At 37.9% G+C, this 20,119-nt stretch overlaps 1 protein-coding gene across 1 annotated transcript in view; it reads right to left on the bottom strand.

Annotated features, from left to right (window-relative positions):
• Window positions 1-20,119, bottom strand: part of OXCT1 (3-oxoacid CoA-transferase 1) — a 132,956-nt gene that overhangs the window by 54,666 nt on the left and 58,171 nt on the right. Inside the window, exons 8-13 of the mRNA XM_077763440.1 lie at window positions 14,246-14,353; window positions 12,506-12,620; window positions 9,485-9,579; window positions 7,695-7,743; window positions 1,123-1,195; window positions 438-513 (exon numbers count right to left, since the gene is read on the bottom strand). Of these exons, the coding sequence (XP_077619566.1) occupies window positions 438-513; window positions 1,123-1,195; window positions 7,695-7,743; window positions 9,485-9,579; window positions 12,506-12,620; window positions 14,246-14,353 (516 nt within the window). The remainder of the gene's footprint in view (window positions 1-437; window positions 514-1,122; window positions 1,196-7,694; window positions 7,744-9,484; window positions 9,580-12,505; window positions 12,621-14,245; window positions 14,354-20,119) is intronic.

Below are 20,119 nucleotides of genomic sequence, written 5' to 3'. Positions count from 1 at the left end.
TAGCAGAAGACAATGTGACTGATTAGTTATGAGGTCACATGGGCAATCGAAAGGTTTTAATCTCTATGTTACGACATAAAATTAATAAACTTATTCATTGTTCTTTCTAGTTATAAAAACTTAGCTATATTTGTGTTTCTTATTTTTATCAGAATTAACCCATCTGTTTTTAATCTTCCCCAATTCTCTGTTCCTCATGGAAAAATGTTTTAGCTCTGATCCTGCCTTTTTAGTCCTCTAGTAAACAGGCAAAGACAAATAGTTCTCCGTAGCTGCTTTACCAAAATTTGACCAAAATATTAAATATTATGAAAATGTTCCCTTATTGTTGTAATAATTATATCATGCTCTCATAGCAATTCAACAAGCCTTTTCTTAATATTTTAAAGATAACTATTCTGAACCAAGCATAATTCAGAAGAAAAATGTCTACTTACGGGTATCATCCAGTTAGCGAGGTCGCCATATTTGGAAACCTGCATTGCTCCCAGCATTGTTAGATTGACATGGCCCCTGAGAGAGAAAAAGGAAATAGAAAGCAAACCTTGCAAGCTTTATGTCCCATTTGCTTGAAACTGTGAGAAATTAGAATAATTTTATAGCCACCAAAATAAATTTGCTTTCTCCTACCCGACACCTGATTTCAAAATCAATCAGCTCAAGCTGATGCAGAGAAATAACCATTAAGAGTTCTCTTTAAAAAATTATAGTCTATATTGTCTCCAAAAACAAATTAAAAACAGGTGTACACAGTGAGTCTGTTTCCTTCAGTGAGGGGGAATGTGGCTTGATTTGAAGGCAAACGCTAGCTAGAAAATGAAAACAGTTTTGCAGAAAATGTTGGGATCCATAGAAAGAACTTTAAAAATATTTACCTCAGTATACTTGGCACACATAAATAAATCCCATTTGGGAGGGGGTTTTTTTAATAACAGTGAGCTGAATGTTCCAATGCCCAACATTCAATGTGAATAATTTCACATCTTGGTGCAACTGAACGAGCCCATGACCATTTTCTGGCCGGGAGATGTGGCTGTGTTTCGGAGCCTTGCTAACACGCTCAGGGGATGACTCAGTTCATTCCACGCCACGTGAAACACGAGGGACTCCGTTGTTACATACCCTCTAATCATTGCAAATGACTCATCGCTGGAGAAGTAAGAAGCTCCTGGAAGAACAGTAACTGTTTCCTTGCCTAAACACACATACACAAGAAAGGAAACAAAGGAAAGAAAAGGCTATTAGATTTCTAAGAATGGAAATCACGTAGAGAGAGGTCTATACTTTCTCTGTTTCCTAAAGAACTAAGACCTCTTTAACCAAAGGGCAGTGGCAGCGGGAGATCCAGTGGGAACTGTCACCCTGTGAAGAGGAGTATTCTGTCACAAGCATTGTTCAGATTTGCCCTGGCATGGTGATAACAAAAAGCAGACCAACTTTGAATTTTACTGTTGTTTTTGTAATTCTCTACACCCCTTTCACCTCTAACCATTCCTGCCTCTCCGCAGCCTCAGTCCCTCCACAAGCCCCTTCTAAATGCTGATGACAGTAAGGGGAAAATGGAGTCCCTGGGATGCATCTAGCAATACTGTAAGTCACTGGAGCAAAGATATGCAACTTGGAAGGGAATGACACAGGAGAGGCTCCTCAGATATTTCTTAAAACAAAACAAAACAAAAAAAACCCCATAAATAATCTAGAAAGTTACGTCCTCTGCCCATAATTCTTTAATATCATTAGGCCTGAAACTCTTCTTTTAATCTCTCTCTGCCTCCTATTTTCTCCCTTGCTCCTCTAAGTTTCTGTTAAAATCACAGGACTTGGATGAGGTCAGGCAGTAACATCCTAATACTGGCTCATGTATTTAATGATAACTCTTTTTTCTTTTTTTTTTTTTAATGGTAACTTCTAAGAGGTCCTCTTAGAAAGATCTCTACCAAAACTTATACCTCATAATTAAAGTTTAGAGCAGGAAAGGATCTTCAAGTTCATCCAGTCCTCACACAACCAATAGTATCACCTGACTCATATTTCAGCTTTCTTTTCATGACCTATTTCCTGTGTATACAGTGCCCAGAAGAATCTGGCCTCAACCAGAAAAGGGCTCACATGCCACTTTGCCAAATAGAAGTCAACTGTATGAGAACATCCCATGCATTATCCCAGTGTAATCAAGCAGTCAAACAAGGGGAAGAAAAGTTATGATTCCAGGGTTGGGAAAGAGAAAAGCTCCCAGACAACAGGACCAGGGTGGTCAGATCATGCCCAGCTGTGCAACACAGCTGTCCCCTCAGCTTCTCAAGCCTTGCCTGAAAGCTAAATTCTCCACCAATATCCCTCTCCATTTGAGCTCAAGTAGAGAGAAAGGTTATTTACATCATGCTGAAATATTTATTTCCAAAAGGAGTTTCATTCTAAACAGGGGAAACATTTTCACATCTTTCAAAATACTGTAAGACGAAAAGCTTTGGAGAATACTTTCTGGTGTGGTCAGTAGGGGCTTTTAGATTAAGATTTGGAGGATTAAATGAAAAAATGTATACAAAGTCCTTACTCTGGTACCTGGCACAGAGAAAGGACTCCATAAACATAAGCTTCATTACTGTCACTGTTACAGTCTTCACTCCAAACCTACTTGTAAAAGAGATAATGCCATTGCCCTCTAGGAATAAGTGCTACCCAGTAATTGGCTTATATGGTGGACTTATACACCAGCCTGGGAACTCTAAGCTTTAGGACAAGCATGATACAACAAAACTTGATCCTAACACAACTTCCATATCCGGTATATTTGGTTCCTCACCAGTCCTATGGGGTCCAAGGGACGAGAATGTACAGGACAAAAAAGCAGAGAAACATAAAAATCTCAATTCCTTGTTCTCCATGTGCTAAATCACAATGACTTTCAAAGGGCAATCTCCACCAATTGACAGTACATAGAAGGCGTTATTTACCACTCACAGGAAAGTTGGGAGATTGGTGCGAGAGCCTTTGCTCTCCCCATGTGATTTATGAAGCATAGTTTTATTTAAGAGCCCAGAAAACAACTCTCATAAAAAATAGTTATTGTCAGACACCTGCTAATATATTCTGGCATCTTATAAATTACATTCTCTGGAAGCCAAGTTAGTTGTCAGTATTTTTAAATATCTAATATCTTAATAAAAATTGATATCCTAAAGTTGAATCCATGCTTTTCAAATACAGTGTCCAAATCTGGTCAACAAATAACTGTTATCAACAATACTATCAATATCTTAAAGGAAAATAACTTCCTTATTTGACTATTCCCTATTGATTTGTTTCCTCCAGTTTTTCTCTGCATTTGTCTAGTTCCTTTCATGATACTGGGGCAAACACAGTTATTCAATTTCATAGTTACTGAATCCTTTGGCTCATGATTTAACATGTTGCTTATTCAATATCAAGTAAATGTCTGCTGTGTGCCTTGAACAGTGTTACAAACCAAACACGATGTCCTAAGCTATTGGTTCTCAAACTTTAACACCCAGCAGAATCACCTAGAAGGCAGATCTCTGAACTAAACTCCCAGAGTTTGTAATTCAGTGGGCTTGTGATGAGTCCCGAGAATCTCTGTTTCTAACAAGTCTCCCGTGATGCTGATGCTGATGCTGGACCACACTTCAAGAACCACTGCTCAAAGCAAAAGGAATAAATATACTATTCAGGTAGAGAGACAAATATATGTGAATAATTACAAGGCAAAATGAAAGACACTAGATGTGTTACAGGTTCAAAGCAGAGGCATTTCTGAGGTTTTGGAGAGGAAAAATGAACTGGAGCCTGAAGGACAGGTGTAACACATTTCAATAGGAAATTAGTGATAAGGAGGTGGAGATGCAGAAAGGGACAAAACAAACAAATTTGATGACACATGCAGGGAAGAGCAAAGTCATGGAGAAGGGAAAGCACGAGGCATGATCAGAATACACCAACTGGGGCACCTGTGTGGCTCAGTCAGTTAAGTCCCGCTTCAGCTCAGGTCACGATCTCATGGTTCATGAGTCAAGCCTCGTGTCAGGCTCTGTGCTAACAGCTCAGAGCCTGGAGCCTGCTTCAGATTCTGTATCTCCCTTTCCCTCTGCCCCTCCCCTGCTCATGTTCTGTCTCTGTCTCTCAAAAATAATAAATGTTAAAAAAAATTAAAAAAAAAAAAAAGAATAGACCCATTAGTTCAGTATGGGTGGACACAGAAGTCCTTGAAGGGTATAGTAGAAGATAAAGCTGGAGAGGGCAGTCGCAGCCATTAGATAGATCTTGAATGCTGTACTATTTGTACCTTAGTCTGCAGGCCTGTGATTCTTCAGCTGTGACATGAGGACCTCGAGAGAAGGCACTATTGACATCTGGAACTGGGTAACTCTTTGAAGGGTGCTGTTCCATTATCGTAGGGTAATTAATAGCATCCCTGGCCTCTACCTACTACTTGCCAATAACACTGGCAATACAAAATGTCTTCAGACATTGTCAAATGTCCCCAAAGGAGTAAAATCCCCCGCTTGCTCATTCAGAACCACTGCCCTAGAAGCACATGACAGGGGCCAGGGATATTTATAAGCCATGAGGTTAACATGGTGGTTCTTTCTAAAGCAGTTTTAATCAAAGGTAAGTCATTAAAACATTGATATTAAATATTAAAATAAGAAAATTAAAATAAGAAAACATGGGGCACCTGGGTGGCTCAGCCGGTTAAGTGTCCAACTGTTGGTTTTGGCTCAGATCATGAGCTCGCAGTTTTGCAGGTTCAAGCCCTGCATCAGGCTCTGCACTGGCAGCATGGAGCCTGCTTGGTACTCTCTCTCTCCCCCTTCTCTCTGCCCCCTCTACTCATGCTGTCTCTCTCTAAATAAATAAACTTAATAAATTTTTTAATTAACTAAGAAAACACAATTAAGAAATAGAGAAGAATACGAAATGTACATGAATATGAAAGCTAAGGGGCATCTGGGTGGCTCCATCGTGTCAGTTAAGCATCTGACTTCTGCTCAGGTCATGATCTCATGGTCTGTGGATTTGAGACCCGCATTGGGTTCTGTACTGACAGCTCAGAGCCTGGAGCCTGCTTTGGATTCTGTGTCTCCCTCTCTCTCTCTCTGCCCTTCCCCTGCTCACACTCTGTCTCTCTCTTGAAAATAAACATTAAAAAATGTTTTTAATTAAGAAGAAAAAGAAAGCTAAAACATGAAACTGATTGGAAGTTGTACAAGTGCACTGGAATATTGCAAACCTTACTAGGACCTCTGAAATGCTGCTGTCAGCACTGCCTTCTGTACCTTTGTAAAACTCAGGTCAGCAGTGAGTACAGTTCAACGAGTAGAGGAAAAGGCCAGGGGCCAGGACAGCAGACTGTGTGTGAGTCCAGTCCCTAGCAATGGATCTTGAGCATATCACATCACTCCTCTGTGCCTCAGTTTCCCAGTTTATACAGTAAGTTTTTACTTGAGGCTCAAATATGTGTATAATATGTGTAAGAAATTATCCTGCAAACCAAACAGTGCTGTGCAAGTGGCAATTCATTTTTACATAACCCATGAAATCATTATTTAGAAAAAGGGATCCTTAGAAATAGTTGTGTTATTCTGGGGCACCTGGGTGGCTCAGTTGGTTAAACATCTGACTTCGGCTCAGGTCATGATCTCATGGTTCGTGGGTTTGAGCCCCGCATTGGGCTCTGTGCTGACAGCTAGCTCAGAGCCTGGAGCCTCCTTCAGATTCTGTATCTCCCTCTCTCTCCGACCCTCCCTGCTCATGCTGTCTCTCTCAGAAATAAATAAAACATTAAAAAAATTTAAACAAAAGAGAAATAGTTGTGTTATTTTAAAATTTTAATACAGTGATTATACCCAGAAATGTAGCTCGTGGTATTCATTCCAGAGGATTTTGTAAAACTCCTTTCGAATTAACACAAACAATGGGCTGATCTTGTAGGTAACTTCCAAATCTGAGGAGTTGAGGAGACCACAAATAGTTTTCTGAGTTCTTAGCTCAAACTATTTCCTCCCTAATTTAGGCAGCTCCAAAATCAAAAGCAACCTAAGTCCCAAAAAGAGCTTTGGTGAAGGAGCTAAAATATCATTAAACTGATTTGCAGCTTGGCTTCCCAAAAGCAATGAATTATTGTTTTACAAAGCATTATACAATGTACTTCAGAAGTTAAATAATAAAACAAGTGGCTTCATTAGGGTTGAGCCACTTTTAAGCTCGTGGAATCAGAAATGCCTACTGTCCAACAGTCATTGGAAAGATTAACTACTTTTCCAATGAGAGTGGGTTTTATGAACTAAGGCCTAAAATTTGGAAAATGGAGTTATTCATTTTGCAAATAACTCACTAACATCATAAATTAATTAAACCAAGCAGCAAATATTTTCACAGATCAATGAGCTATTGCTAAAGGGTACAGTACAATTAAATTACAGCCTTAGTTAAATGTCATTGCTTTATCACAGTGGGCCTTTCAGGGTTGAGTCGTGTTAGCTAATTCAACTATTCAACCAGAAGCAGTTTTACTTCCAAAAATTCTAAGTATCAAACATCAATTCTGCTTGGCAGCTGGCCTTTATGTTCAGCTAATACTGCTTCTCTTCTGAGATTTACATGTACTATTTTTGAATGTGAAATAAGAATAATACTTTTGTGGGGGTAGAGTGAAAAAGAGGAAAAGGGCAATGAAAATCATACTAGAATATAAAAATCAGCTTCTTATGCACAGTCCCACTCTAAGGATAATCTTCAGCCCCAACGGGGTGGCAGTGTTACCTCAGGCAACTGGGCAGTGACAATGGCCAATAGGTCTGGCTTGTTTTTTCTCCTCTAGGCTGCTACCACACAACTCTATGTCGCAGTCAAAATTAAGAAGAAGAAAAAAAAAAAAGGCAAGGCATATGCATGTGGGAATAAAGAAGACAGGTTGAGTCCCAGTTCAAAAAAAAACTCTTATTACTCACATCACTGGGTCACATTGAGTGGCAGAGTACATCATTAAGCACCCTTGAACCTTTGAAGGATGCTCTCCTACTCCAATGACAACTAGAGGACAGTAAGTATTGTTCAGAACAAAAACCCCAGTGTGCCAGATCTTTTCTTTTTGCCTAGATGTATCCACTTGTCATCCTTCTCATTGTAAGAAAGCAGACATTTCAACCTGGGATTGGCCAATGGAAGGCACAAGCAGAAGATCCACCAGAAGAGACTCCCATCCCTCACCCAGAATTCTGCAAGATGGCTGTGTTCCTAATAGGAACTATGTTCCTATTAGGCGGCCCTCTCCCACTACTGTCCCTTAAGGCCTCAGGGTGATAATAACTCCCTGTGGTGCTTCACCATCCTTTCCCGGTTTCCCTCAATCGTGTTCATACCCTTGTAAGCTGTTCTTTCCTTTAATTCTCATGATAACCCTATCTGGAAGTGCTCTCTATATATAGCCAGGACCCTGACTGATTTACCCACCAAAGCTCCTGCCACTATACGTAGCCCCACCTACAATTTCTCCCTTATCGTATTCTTCCCTAAATAATAAATGATGAGCACACCAGACAAAGAGACTGGGAAGTCTTCTCTCCCTTCCTCAGTGAAAAACACAGTGGTAATCAAGCCCAACTCCTTATTCTTACTTGCCAAAAAACTAAATAGCAAAGGAAAACACTGGAAAAACATGTAATGAGGGAGTTTACCTGCATTGATTAGATCTGCATCGACTTCATTTTGTGACGGATATGGGCCCTGTCAAAAGCACAAGTTCAATTAGTAAAAGAAGTTTCTCACTGAATCACACACTAAAGTTGTAATATAAATGACTTCTCTAAAAACCTTGGGAAATTACTATCAAAAGACTCGAGGGGAACCTTTTAAAAGTAATTCCAATGTTTTCATGGCTATTTCTTACATTGATTAGTCTTTCCTACACTAATAACTGTGATAAATAAAAACTATATCCAAAAAGTTACCAAAGTTTGAAAGAAATGTTAAGCTATTAGAAACATAGGTCAAAAAAAACAAAGTAATCATTTAGTACCTATTATGCAACCAATGTTATTCATAAATCTTCCTGGTAGTTATCAGTGACTATAAACAAAATGGCTGCTGACTGGATGGGAAGGATCTGGAGAGGCAAAGTTTCATCTTTTTGGTATACCGCATCTAAAGGCCCCAATCTGGAGTCCTAACTTTCTGTCTCACAACACCTAGGTTTTGAAGCTCTTATTTTTCCTTTGCCTGGTTACTCTCAGTTTTGCTTTTTAATTTTGTATGTATTTTTACAAGGCATCTCTACATGACTTGAATGGGGTGAGTAGTTTCATAACATAACACATAGTAAACAAAACAGGAGGAAATAGAAAAAGTGGGGGGAAAGGCAGAAGACAGAACCAAAAGTGAGGAAATCGGAGTTGAAAAATTCTAACATACTTTCAGAAAGAGGGACCAAACATATATTGTTTAGATAAACTGAAGTGGCAACTAATGTTTTAGGACTGTGTAAATTTTCCTTTAAACATTGACCATGGGTAAGATATATCATTTCCCTTGTCTTCAAAGTGAGGGAACTGGTCACTCTAGAAATAATCACATTTTGAAGGTATGTGAGTCTCTGACTATAATATGAATCTGCTTTTATTCAGGCTCATAAGTTTTCTGCTTTTAAAATTGGTCAAGATTACTGCCCCAATCAGTGTCACCTATATGCTCATGATCATTATTCATGTTTTAAAGACTGGATATACATTTTACATATGTACAATTTTCATTGCGTTAACAGTGAAGGTCTCCTGAGAACAACAGAAGATTAATAACCTTATAAATTGGCCAAACTATAAATAACCTCTGCCATACTCAATATTATATAAAAAATGTCATCCATGAAGCAGAAGTATTTCTTAATATTATTAGAATATTGAATAAAAAGTATGCCCAAATTCTGTGAGAACACTGAGCTCATCTGGAAGGTTAATCTTGAGGAAGAGAAAATTCTTCCCCTTTGAACAGCCTGGTCTTGAAATGACAATTAGGTGAGAAGAATTTTTTAAATTAATCAACTGTCAAAAAATGTCCCTCTTCAAGTAAAAACCTTACTTTTTAGTTACTCATCCAGAGTCTTATTGATCATTATAAAATACAGAATTCTTAATGTCCTTCGTTATCTTCTCCAACCACACAAAAGTTAGAAATAGTTATCGAAACAGGACACTGTGAGGTCTCTCTGAGGGCAGATACACCCGGGGAGACAGACAGTGACAAGCTAAGGAAGGAGGAGCAGTCAGAAAGCTCACATAGGAAACTACCATCTCCTACATGAAAAACAACACTTAACACTGTTTTATGGGGGGAAATATTTTATTATGATAAAAAGAAATAAAAAATAAGGTTGGGAACTTTAAGCTAACAACTCTCAGAAGAAGATTTCACTGTATAGACTATCTCATTCTCCATCGAGACTGGATAAATAAAACTTTAATTTTGGTCTTACCAAACCCAGGATTCCATTTTCACTTTGCAGATGAACTGTGATATTTGGGCTGATGAAGTTGCTGGCCAGAAGTGGGATTCCTATGCCCAAATTAGCTGGGGAAAAAAGATGTTAAGGTCCATGCAAAAAAGGTAAATAAATTATGCCATAAATCTGCTACATATATAAACCTGAATGTCTGAATTTTAAAGGCATTTGTTCTAAATGTAATCACTGACTACATTCTCTCATCACCCTTCAGGCACTACTTTCCACTTTTTTTTTTTAAAGAAAAATCTCTCAATAACATTACTATGCTTTCCCATAAAGATATCAAAGTAGTGGCTTCAGAAGACTAGCCAAAAGGTCATTTTTATTGTTAAGGCATATTTTATTTTCATTAATGTGCTTAGGAAATTTGAACTGATGTTATTACTACTTATTACAACTGATATATTGTTAAACATGCTTGACCTTTGTTTAAAAGTATTTTTCACTATTTAAAACTCCAACTAAAAATAATGATCTAATATTCTCAAAAAAGGCTATCATTTTTAAGTTAAAAAGAGTTTTCTGACAATACCAAAATGTCTGCCTAAAATTGTAATGATTCCTTTGGGCCAATGAGATAACATTCATTGGTGAGTGAATCTTCTCTAGGACATAAAGAAGGGGGAGGTGTGTAAGTTTCAGTGAATATAATTGAGACCATATAAAAAGTAGCTGAGCTAAGGCATCAGAGAGCTAACTCAGAGTGTTGAATCTCCTTCCTCAAATGATCAAAACTGGGTCCCGATTTGTACGCAGTGGTGTAGATTTAATCTTGCCTCTCAACACAAGCAGCCTTATCAGACAGAGATATTCACACTGCCTGGAACTGCTGTCCATGCTTTCCTGGACCACGACATGTGAGCCAGAATTAGCCCACAGGATGACGGCACTCTGATGTGATTCCAGTAACAGTGAGATCTTTGTGAATCAGAGCCGGAAGAAATAAAGTTTGTATGTGCTGCCATATTACAGACTACAAGGGCTGGCAGGCCAACTCCATGAACCAGGTCACTGCTCACAGACACAGGGACTCGATGAAGGTATGACAATAGTTACTTGGTTCATCTGCTGTAAATCACAAGCTAGTGTAGTTTTTTTTGTGCTTCATTCCTCACAGTGATGTACAGACCACACTGAGTTATTCTTCCCATTAGGAGTGAGTATTTTCAGAGAAGGCAACCCATATTACAAATGCTTTCATCATATTCTGTCATTTTTTCAGGACATGACACAGGATGAGCATTCCTCGATACTTTTTAGTGGGTCAAATGCCAGGGGTAAAAAGGTCTATGTACTCTGGGTTGAGGAAGAGCAGGTGATATGGGAAGACCATTTATATGAACTGACTTACAAATATTTTTCATAGTTAATAGAGTAACAGTGACTAAAGAACAACTAGAAGCCATTAGTATCTAAAATTAGTGTTATCATATAGTCAGTGTTTAAATGTCAATGGGAAACCAAATGACTAGAGGTGAGAAGAAACACCAGAGCCCAGCTTCTACCTTCTAAGTTCACTTGGTTGCCTATACACCTTGTTGATAGAAAAGCTGAAGAGCAGCCACAATTGTATTCTTCTCTCCTATGTGAACTCTCACCACAGCACAGGGCATAAACTGGAAAACAAAGAAAAGTGAGGTGGGGGGGGNAAATGGGGGGGGGGGGGGGGGGTGGTAAAAAGAAAGTAGAAAAAGAGAGTTTTCCCAGACAGTATCAGTCTGAAAGATGATATTCATGGACAGGGGAACTTGCAGAATGTAGACACTTGTCATGTTTCTAGTTCCTCCTGTCTGAAGCCTTTAAGTATGGCTTTAGTGTATTTACCATTCAACAAATACTACTTCTATTAAACACTATTTGTATTTATATGCATTACTTGTTATTAAATAGTTCAACGTTTGATGTACTGAAAACTAGCAAAATGGCAAAGAGACTCTCACATTCAAAATCTGAATAATAAGGGGCACCTGGGTGGCTCAATCAGTTGAGTGTCCAACTTCAGCCTTAGGTCATGATCTCACAGTTTGTGGGTTTGAGCCCCATGTTGGGTTCTGTGCTGACAGTTCAGAGACTGGAGCCTGCTTCAGATTCTGTGTCTCCTTCTCTCTGTCCCTCCCCTGCTTGCACGCTCTCTCTCTCTCAAAAATAAACATTAAATTTTTTTTAATCTGAATAATAATTGTACAAAAGTATCTCAACCTTTCTCTTTTTTTGACAAAGTATCTAAAGCAGAATTTCAATCATTCATTGAATACCCTTACAAAGCATTGGACATAAAAGGGCGTGCTCATGGGATCTTTGTGAAAGGAAACAAGGAGTTGTTAAGAAGTTGAATCTTATGTTTCAATGAGTATGCAAATGTCAGAACACAGAAAAGGTAAATAGCACTGTTATAACTAGTACTTCTGAGATTTGAAACCCTCATCTTAGGTAATCTCTTTTCCCAATAACCTTTAGCCAAATGCCAAATTGTACTGAAATCCATTGTATATTAGAAAATAGCTAAGCAAACTTTAGTTGCCATTTTGTTTCAAGAGGGCAAACAGATCATAATTCTAATTTCATATATCTTGATATCTTTAGGTTATATGCCACATTCTGTAAAAATTGATCCATTGTTTTAAAAATTACAATGGACTAGAAAAGAATTACTATACAGAAGGCCTAGCTGCCTGATGAATATAAAAAAATGAGGGAGGGGCTCCTGATGGCTTGGTTGGTAAAGGGCCTGACTCTTGGTTTCAGCTCAGGTCATGATCTCACGGTTCGTGGGTTCCAGCCCCACACTGGGCTCTGTGCTAACAGCACTAAGCCTGCTTGGGTTTCTCTCTCTCTCTCTCTGTCCCTCCTTTACCCTCCCCTGCACATGCTCTCTCACTCTCTCTCTTTCTCTGAAAATAAAAAAAAATAAACATTAAAAACAATTAAAAAAAAAAAGAAAAGAAAAAGTGAGGGCTATGTTTCTGCCCATCCCAGAAAGATAAAGGATACCATACATGCCATCTTCAAATTCAAGAGCTGCCCGCTTGATGATACGTTCCCTTACATTATCTCCAGGTTTACTAGATTTGGTTTTTACATCTTCCTCTTTCCGGATTGATAAACGCTTTAAAATAAACAGATATAAATTATTCATGGTTGAGGTATATCTTGTATTTTTCACTGCTGAAGTCTAAAATTTTAATGGAAAAAAACATAGGTCTCTCCCATTACTACTATGAAGCAAATCTACAATATAACAGAGGTTTTTTTTCTACTTCCAATTAAGTTTATTTATTTTTTACAAATAGTTTATTGTCAAATTGGTTTCCACATAACACCCAGTGCTCATCCCCACAAGTGCCTCTCTCCGTGCCTATCCCCCCTCCCCCTCCCCCATCCATCAGTCCTCAGTTTTTGTCAGCATTCAAGAGTCTCTCATGGTTTGCCTCTCTCCCTTTCCCCCACTATTTCCCCCCTTCTTCTCCCCCACGGTCCTCTGTTAAGTTCCTCCTAATCCTCCTATACGTGCAAACATGTGATATTTGTCCTTCTCTGCCTGACTTATTTCGCTTCAGCATAACACCCTCAAGGTCCATCCATGTTGCTACACATGGCCAGATTTCATTTTTTAACAGAGTTTTTTTAAAGACTAACATGGGTGGTATTTGATGGGAGAAATAATTTTTTTAGGAAGTGGAAGAGGCCAGATTTATTTGAAGAGGGAGATGTATCTGTTCTGTCTTTTTGAAGCAAGTAGCTCCTCTGCTGCTGTCACACTGACTGCTACTGCTATTAGTCTTGTGACTTCTACACCTGACTTCTCCTCAGGTGCTCCAGGATTGAGCCAGAACAAAGAACAAGGAACAGACTTTGGGACTGTTTTTGCCCAGCTGTCAGAATGTGTTTACCAGGTGTTGGTATTGCCAATTGTGTATTTCCACCTGCAGAGTCTGAACTGGTTTTGCTACAAGTGCATCACAGAAATCATAAAACTATCCAGAAACCAGCCAGAAAAGTACTTCCATTACTAACTCTTCTTGACATAGACTTTGATTCTGTTTGCAAACGTCCCACATCCCCTCTCCTTAGCCCCCTGACCTTAGTTTTAGATTACAAAATGTCTTGCTGTTTGATGCAGGGTCAAGGGTATCTCTGATTCCCCAGTACCTCTCACTGCATGCCTATTCTGTTACTGACCCCTAGATAACTCTGAAGTTTGATACCAATTTTGTTCCAGCTGAGCATTCTTAATGATCTCAGTGGCCTTGGAACAATCTCCAATGCCCCTGACGCCTACTCCTTGCCATGATCTCATATCCACCAGCTGCCCAGAGCCCAACACTGAGGGGAATGACTTTCTCGACTTTATACACTACAAAGCAACTTCAAGATTGATAGACATTTCTGACTAAGAATCCAGCAGGGCTAAAGCCTTCCCTACCCTGTAGGACAGCCAGTAAAAACTATGCACTGTAATAAATTGGGACAGTTACAGAAGCCTGGAGGACACAGCCTAGAGGATCACATAACTTGGTGATATACAGTTTTGTAACCGCAAGGCACTATTGGGCTGGACAATAACACAGACAATCATGTCCCCTTAGGATGGACACATGAGAAGCTCCTTCTAAGATCCAAAGCAAGACTTCTCATTCAGCTTTAATTCTCTACCATCTGGAATGGCCCCAGGGACACATAATCTCTGATGACCAGATTCATAAATTCTAACAAAGAAGCTAAGTCAATTACCTCAATTCTTTTCTCATATTTTTCTCCCTTTATAAGGCGATGTACATAAATCTTAGGAATATGGATATCTTCTGGGGCAAATGATCCAATATCTACAATTTCTTCAACCTAGGCAAAGAGAAAAAAATTTAATTAGTGAGAGCTTAAACTGAACATTTTTTATTTTGAAAAAAGTGAAGTATATGCATCTTTACCTCCAACTTAGGTTGGATACACAATGTAAAATATATATGTATGCATATATATACATATATATGTATGTAAAAGAGAGAATATATATGTATATATATTCATACATACATATATGTATGTATGTATGTAAAAGAAAGAACACTGCACACAGATATTTCTGGACCACAAAAAAGAAGAAATTCAAATACATGTGTCTGAACATAAAATATAGAACATAAAGCTCCAGAACTTAGTCTCTGCCTAAAAGAGCCTCAGTTACAAAGTTGTCAAATGGTTTCTCAGTACAGCTGCTTGAACTTTCCCAAATTGCAACTCAACTATGGAAAACTTGAAAGCACATCCCTTAAACCATGATTTTCAAAATTAATGGGAGATTTATCATATCAAAGACAAAAATCTGTAACAACATCTGCTTGGTCAATTGAAGGGCTTTTTAAATATAGATACAAATGCTATTTGTAACAGTTTTTAATTATTTGTTATTAGCGTCCTACGATCATGATAGAACTGCAATTGCTGAAATAATTTTACTTAACGACAGATCATTAATTTCAATATGGAAATTCAAAAATGAAAATATTAACTCATCACTAGAAATGCTCAATGTGATTAGAATTAAAGTCACTTACTGAGCAAAAGGGCATTTTATAGCAGCATGAAATCTCCTAGTTAGTCTGCTATTTCCTAATTCATTTAAAAAAGGACAAATGAAGAGTACACTGTATATACTGTAAGTTAACTAATTTGACAATAAATTATATTTACAAAAAAATAAAATAAACAAACATTTAAAAAAGATGTCAGCTGGGGGGAAAAAAGGACAAATGAAATAGTATCTTTACATCAACATAAAAGGAAACTCAGAATAACAATGATCAAGAAAAACTAAGGTCAAATTAAAATCAATGTTTTTGGTGCCAAAGTGCTATCTTTCTGGTGCCAAGAAAAAAATGTTATTTTGAAGATTATTGGGTCAGCTCAGTAGATGTCATATCCAAAGCAAAGAACTACCTGCTTAAATAAACTAACTTGTGCAAAGTCACTTGTATTAAACGTGCCTCCTAAACTAAGAACTGAACTCTCCAGAAGTCTTTGAGGTCAAGTAGCACTCTTTATGTTATTCTACCATGTATGCCCACACCACACTCCTCCTCCAATGAAAGAATACCAGGAATCACAAGAGTCATTTTGGTTATTGTGCACTGCTCCCAAATAGCTGAAGGAAAAAAAAAACCAAACCCAGGATGTGGTAGACAAAAGCCATCTTCAATGATAATTAGAAGGCTCTTAAAGAAAATCAAACAAAAACTCCAAGGAAGAGTCAGTAAACATGTGGGCATCCAAGGTGACATAGTGGGTAGAGATGCATACCTGCATTCATCTGAAATTGAGTGACAGGGAGGCTAATCTGTATCTGCACTGTATATCACTGTAACGTGTATCTTCCCCCCAAAACTTCCCTACACTCCGGTAGTTCCCAATCAGAGTGGCAACCAGGTAAAGAAGAGTGGATACAGGAAATGCAAAGCAGCTAAGTGTTATACTACCTCTTCAAAGCTTGGAACTTTTAGCCATCAGGGCTCATTGACACCTTTATACTTATCCAATTCAAGCCTTCAAAGAGTTTCTGGACTTTAAAATTTTGTTTATACATTAAGCCATTACCCTGAGGATATATATGAAGACTTATAATTCATTAAAATACTCGCCATACCATTTGTTACAATAATATTGAGTTGGAAACAACCTAAATCATTAACAATAGGATAATGGTAAAATATATACGGTATATCCACATGATGGATCAATACTATGCTTTCATAATACTTAATGACATGTCGTGTTAATCTTTCATAAAAAGTAAGATTTTGTATGAATAAACATTTGTAGATATAGATATCTTTGGCACAATTATCTCTCTACCTACAAAAAAAACAGAAAGAAAAAAATACACAGAAATATTAATACTTATTATCTCTGAGTAACAGTACAAGTTATTTTTTTCCACTTTATTTTGATAATCAAGGGGTGAAAAACTTACACTTTTTTTAAAAGATACAATAGACACTAAGTATGTCATTTCCCAAACTAGAGAATGCGTAAGTGGAGGATATCATAAATTCCTTAAGTAGTCAGACATGTACCAAAAAGACACATTAAAAAAAAAAAAGCAGGGAGACTCAAAAAACAAAAACAAAGCAAAACTGTGGTTTCTAAACTCTAAAAGCACTTACAACTTTTTGAAATAAGGAAACTCTTTTGACTACTTTTTTAAAGATAATGCCAATTATTCTCCATGCCTAATGCTGTTCCATAAGTCCAGGCCCTCATATCTTTTGCTTGAATGATTGTAGCAGCTTCCTAATTGGTTCCCCTGCCTTTGCCCTTCAGCAGGGACAAGAAACATAAAGAAAAATAATGATAAAATAATAATAATACTTATCATTTAAACCAGAAATGCAGATGGTAACCAGTCACTATTTTCTTCTGCTTCCAATTAAGGAAGTTTTGACAAAAAACACCGAGTTAAAATAAAGTTTCTTTACCAAGGGTAACGACATCATGACTTTCACAACCAACAGGGAAAGCAGGTGTCCTGGTAAAACAACTGACAAAAAGCAGGAATCTGCATGAATGTCATCAGTTCTATGCTTTGTCATTCTTAGAAGTGATTTTCATATTGTAGAAAATGCACGTATAGCATTTGTCAAAACAGTATCAACACTCAACAGTACTGAAAATTTCTATAAAAAAATCAAAGCTTTCTTAGAGTCAGTTAGCAGAGTTCATAGCAAAGGAAGAAACTATTTGAAGTACAAACCAAAAGAATAAAACATATGTTTTCAGAAAATCTGTGAAAAGAGTTTTAAAAAACTGAAGAGGCAGAACTATCTTAATGCTAGCTATTGAAGGGACTGAAGCCTTGTGTGCTGGCTTTGTGTGATTTTGAGAAAGAACAGTAAGGAAGAACCAACGTGGGGGAAACAAGTCTAGTGAGATCAGGCGGTAACATAAGAGCTAAAGGAAATCTGAAGAGAAGAAGATGAATAAAATGAGCTTGTTAAGAAAAGTGAAAGTAAAAATACAAGCTCACAAGAACACTCACTAACAATGGCAGAAATGGAATTCCTGAAATCAGAAGTGGGGAACAGAGAAAATAAAGAACAAAGAAAAAGTCTCAGTGCAAAGCAGTGAGCATATTTAAGTTAAATATACTCAAGATGGAGGAAAGGTAGCTAAGAACAACCCAGACCTCTGGCTGGCGCAAGGCACAGCTCTGATGTAGCACCATCTGGTTCATCTTCTAGAAGCCGAGACACTTGAGGCTTCTCTAATTAGTACTTGTCTTCAGTCATTAGCAGGAAAATAGAGGCTAGGAAATGTTAATTATTATTGATTTGAACTTTGTTTTAAAAGGTTGCTTTCTCTGCCCTATACCCTTTCTATTTTATAATTCTGAAAACTTTTATTTTAAAGCTCAGACAAGGATAAGAACTCACCCCTGGGTGATACTGTCTTTGTTTTTACTTGGCAAAATATTATTTATATCTCAGGTAAGGGAATAGAGGAGCTACAAGGCAATAACTTTCTCATTCATTCATTCATTCTAGTGACGTGAATTGTGAAAGCCGCAAAATTTGGGCCCGACTCTGCAAACCTCACTGTGATACTAGGTGAGGGCTGTTTGGGGAGGGTGGGGAGGGGTCACACTGCAGGTGTTTCTCCTGAGTCATTTAACTTTCAAAACAGGTTAGGATGAATTTCTTCCGGCAAGAAAGAAAAAAAGGCAACGACAGCTAGCAATAATGTCTAGAATCATGAAAAACACAAAGTGACCCCAAATTAGGAAAAACTGTGGAAGACCAGAAAAATGGAAGAGGGAGGCAGTGGGCCATAACAAAAAACATCACAAGTTAGATGCAGAGGTGTTCTGGATGTCTCTGGGTTAGATGAAGAGAAAATGTGCAGAAAAAGGAAGGTCAGCATGCAGGGCATACTTCCCAAGAATCCAAAGGAGCAAAACAAACAAACAAAACCAATTAAAAAAAAAAAAAATCCAAAGGAGCAAGAACGTACATATTGTATGAAGCTTCATGCTATGAGATGATAGAATTAGTGCAAAAATATACGACAAAATGACATAGAAGTTAAAAGGGCCTGGAAGTAATTACAAATGGTCTTAGATATCTATATATAAACACACAAAGACTGAAAAGATGAGTGGCTAGGCTATTAACAAATTTGCAACCTTAACAACAGGGGGAAATATGACTGTGTAGTCATGACTAAAACCTGGTTCACTGGATCTCATGCCAACAGATATTCTACAATGCCCAGTGAAAACAAGCTCACAGAAGAACATGCTATGTCAACTAAAATATACACATGCCTGAGAAGCCACAGACCTAGTGATGATATGTGGCAAAGTAGATTTACCATGAGTTTAAAAAGATAAAGAATATCACACTAATGGCCATATAATCAGAGTACTCACCAAACTAAAGACGTAGAGGATGTATTTTTAATAGGAGTGTCAAAGTGGCTCAGATATAAGATAGTCATATCATGAGAGACACTCATTATTTGAACATTTTTTGATCACCACATTTCTCTGAAAAATTCTACAATGCCTTCTGACATGTTCTATATTTCAGAATGAAAAAGTGAGAGAAATCATGATTCTGGACTTCTATCGGATAAGGATAACTGATAAGGATAAACTTGGTAAAGTAGAAATGATGGAATCCCTGAGAGAAAGTGACAATGTAAAATTGGAATTTGCAGTGGACTGGGAAGTGAATCCTGGGCATACACAGAAATGTATCCTAGTCTTTGAAGAAAAGCAGACTTGAAAACGTTGACAGGGGGGAAAAAAACCAGGATCAAGTGGTCAGACTCTAGATGATAAATAGGCTTATGAGGCTTTTGAAACCCCCATTCTGACAAGATGAAAACGGATCACCTTGAGGATGAGAACAGCATATAAAGCAGAGTAGAAGAGGTATAACATGGTTGGCTATACGTTTCCTCATATCTTACAAGCGCTCATACAAAAGAGGGACCAGCGTGGTCTAGGGCAAATGGGAGTCACATGAAACTCTGAGAGGTGTGTCAAAAGGTACAAATCAGAATGAAATGAGTCATGTCCAAAATGTTACAGGTGATGAAAGAGTGGTTTCTGGGATGATTTTGCTGTTGGTGGTGGAGAATCCAGAAATGATAATCACCACTGCTTGAAAGAGACGATAGAAAAAAGTGCTGCAGTTCAATTCCATTTTACTCCTGACTTCCCCATTAGGAAGAAGGAAAGGGCAGTACTAATAGGGCTAAGGAGGAATTGAATTCCAAGAAGAGATAGATTCTCTGAATACTAGCCTGCAGACCTACAAAAATTATAACCCAGGATTCTTAAAGGGCCTGAAAATATGGTCACAGAATTACAGACCAGTGAAAAATGGTAGCAATGGCAGCAGATGGAGAGAAGCAAATAGACTTCTTTCTGAAAACAGGGTCTTGATTCACAACAGTATTCTAAAATGGATTATTACACAAATAGTCTATAAGGTCATTAAGCAGAGAAAAGACTATTGCGAGACACGAGTACAAGTTCCCCCCAGACCACGGCATGCAGGATGAACTTCATTAACTTGCAGATCAGGCTAGCACCCTGGGGAGTAGAAA

This window comes from Crocuta crocuta, unplaced genomic scaffold, assembly GCF_008692635.1.
Source record: "Crocuta crocuta isolate KB4526 unplaced genomic scaffold, BGI_CrCroc_1.0 scaffold4, whole genome shotgun sequence".
Taxonomy (NCBI): Eukaryota; Metazoa; Chordata; class Mammalia; order Carnivora; family Hyaenidae; genus Crocuta; species Crocuta crocuta.
This window is presented reverse-complemented; position numbering and strand designations above follow the sequence as displayed.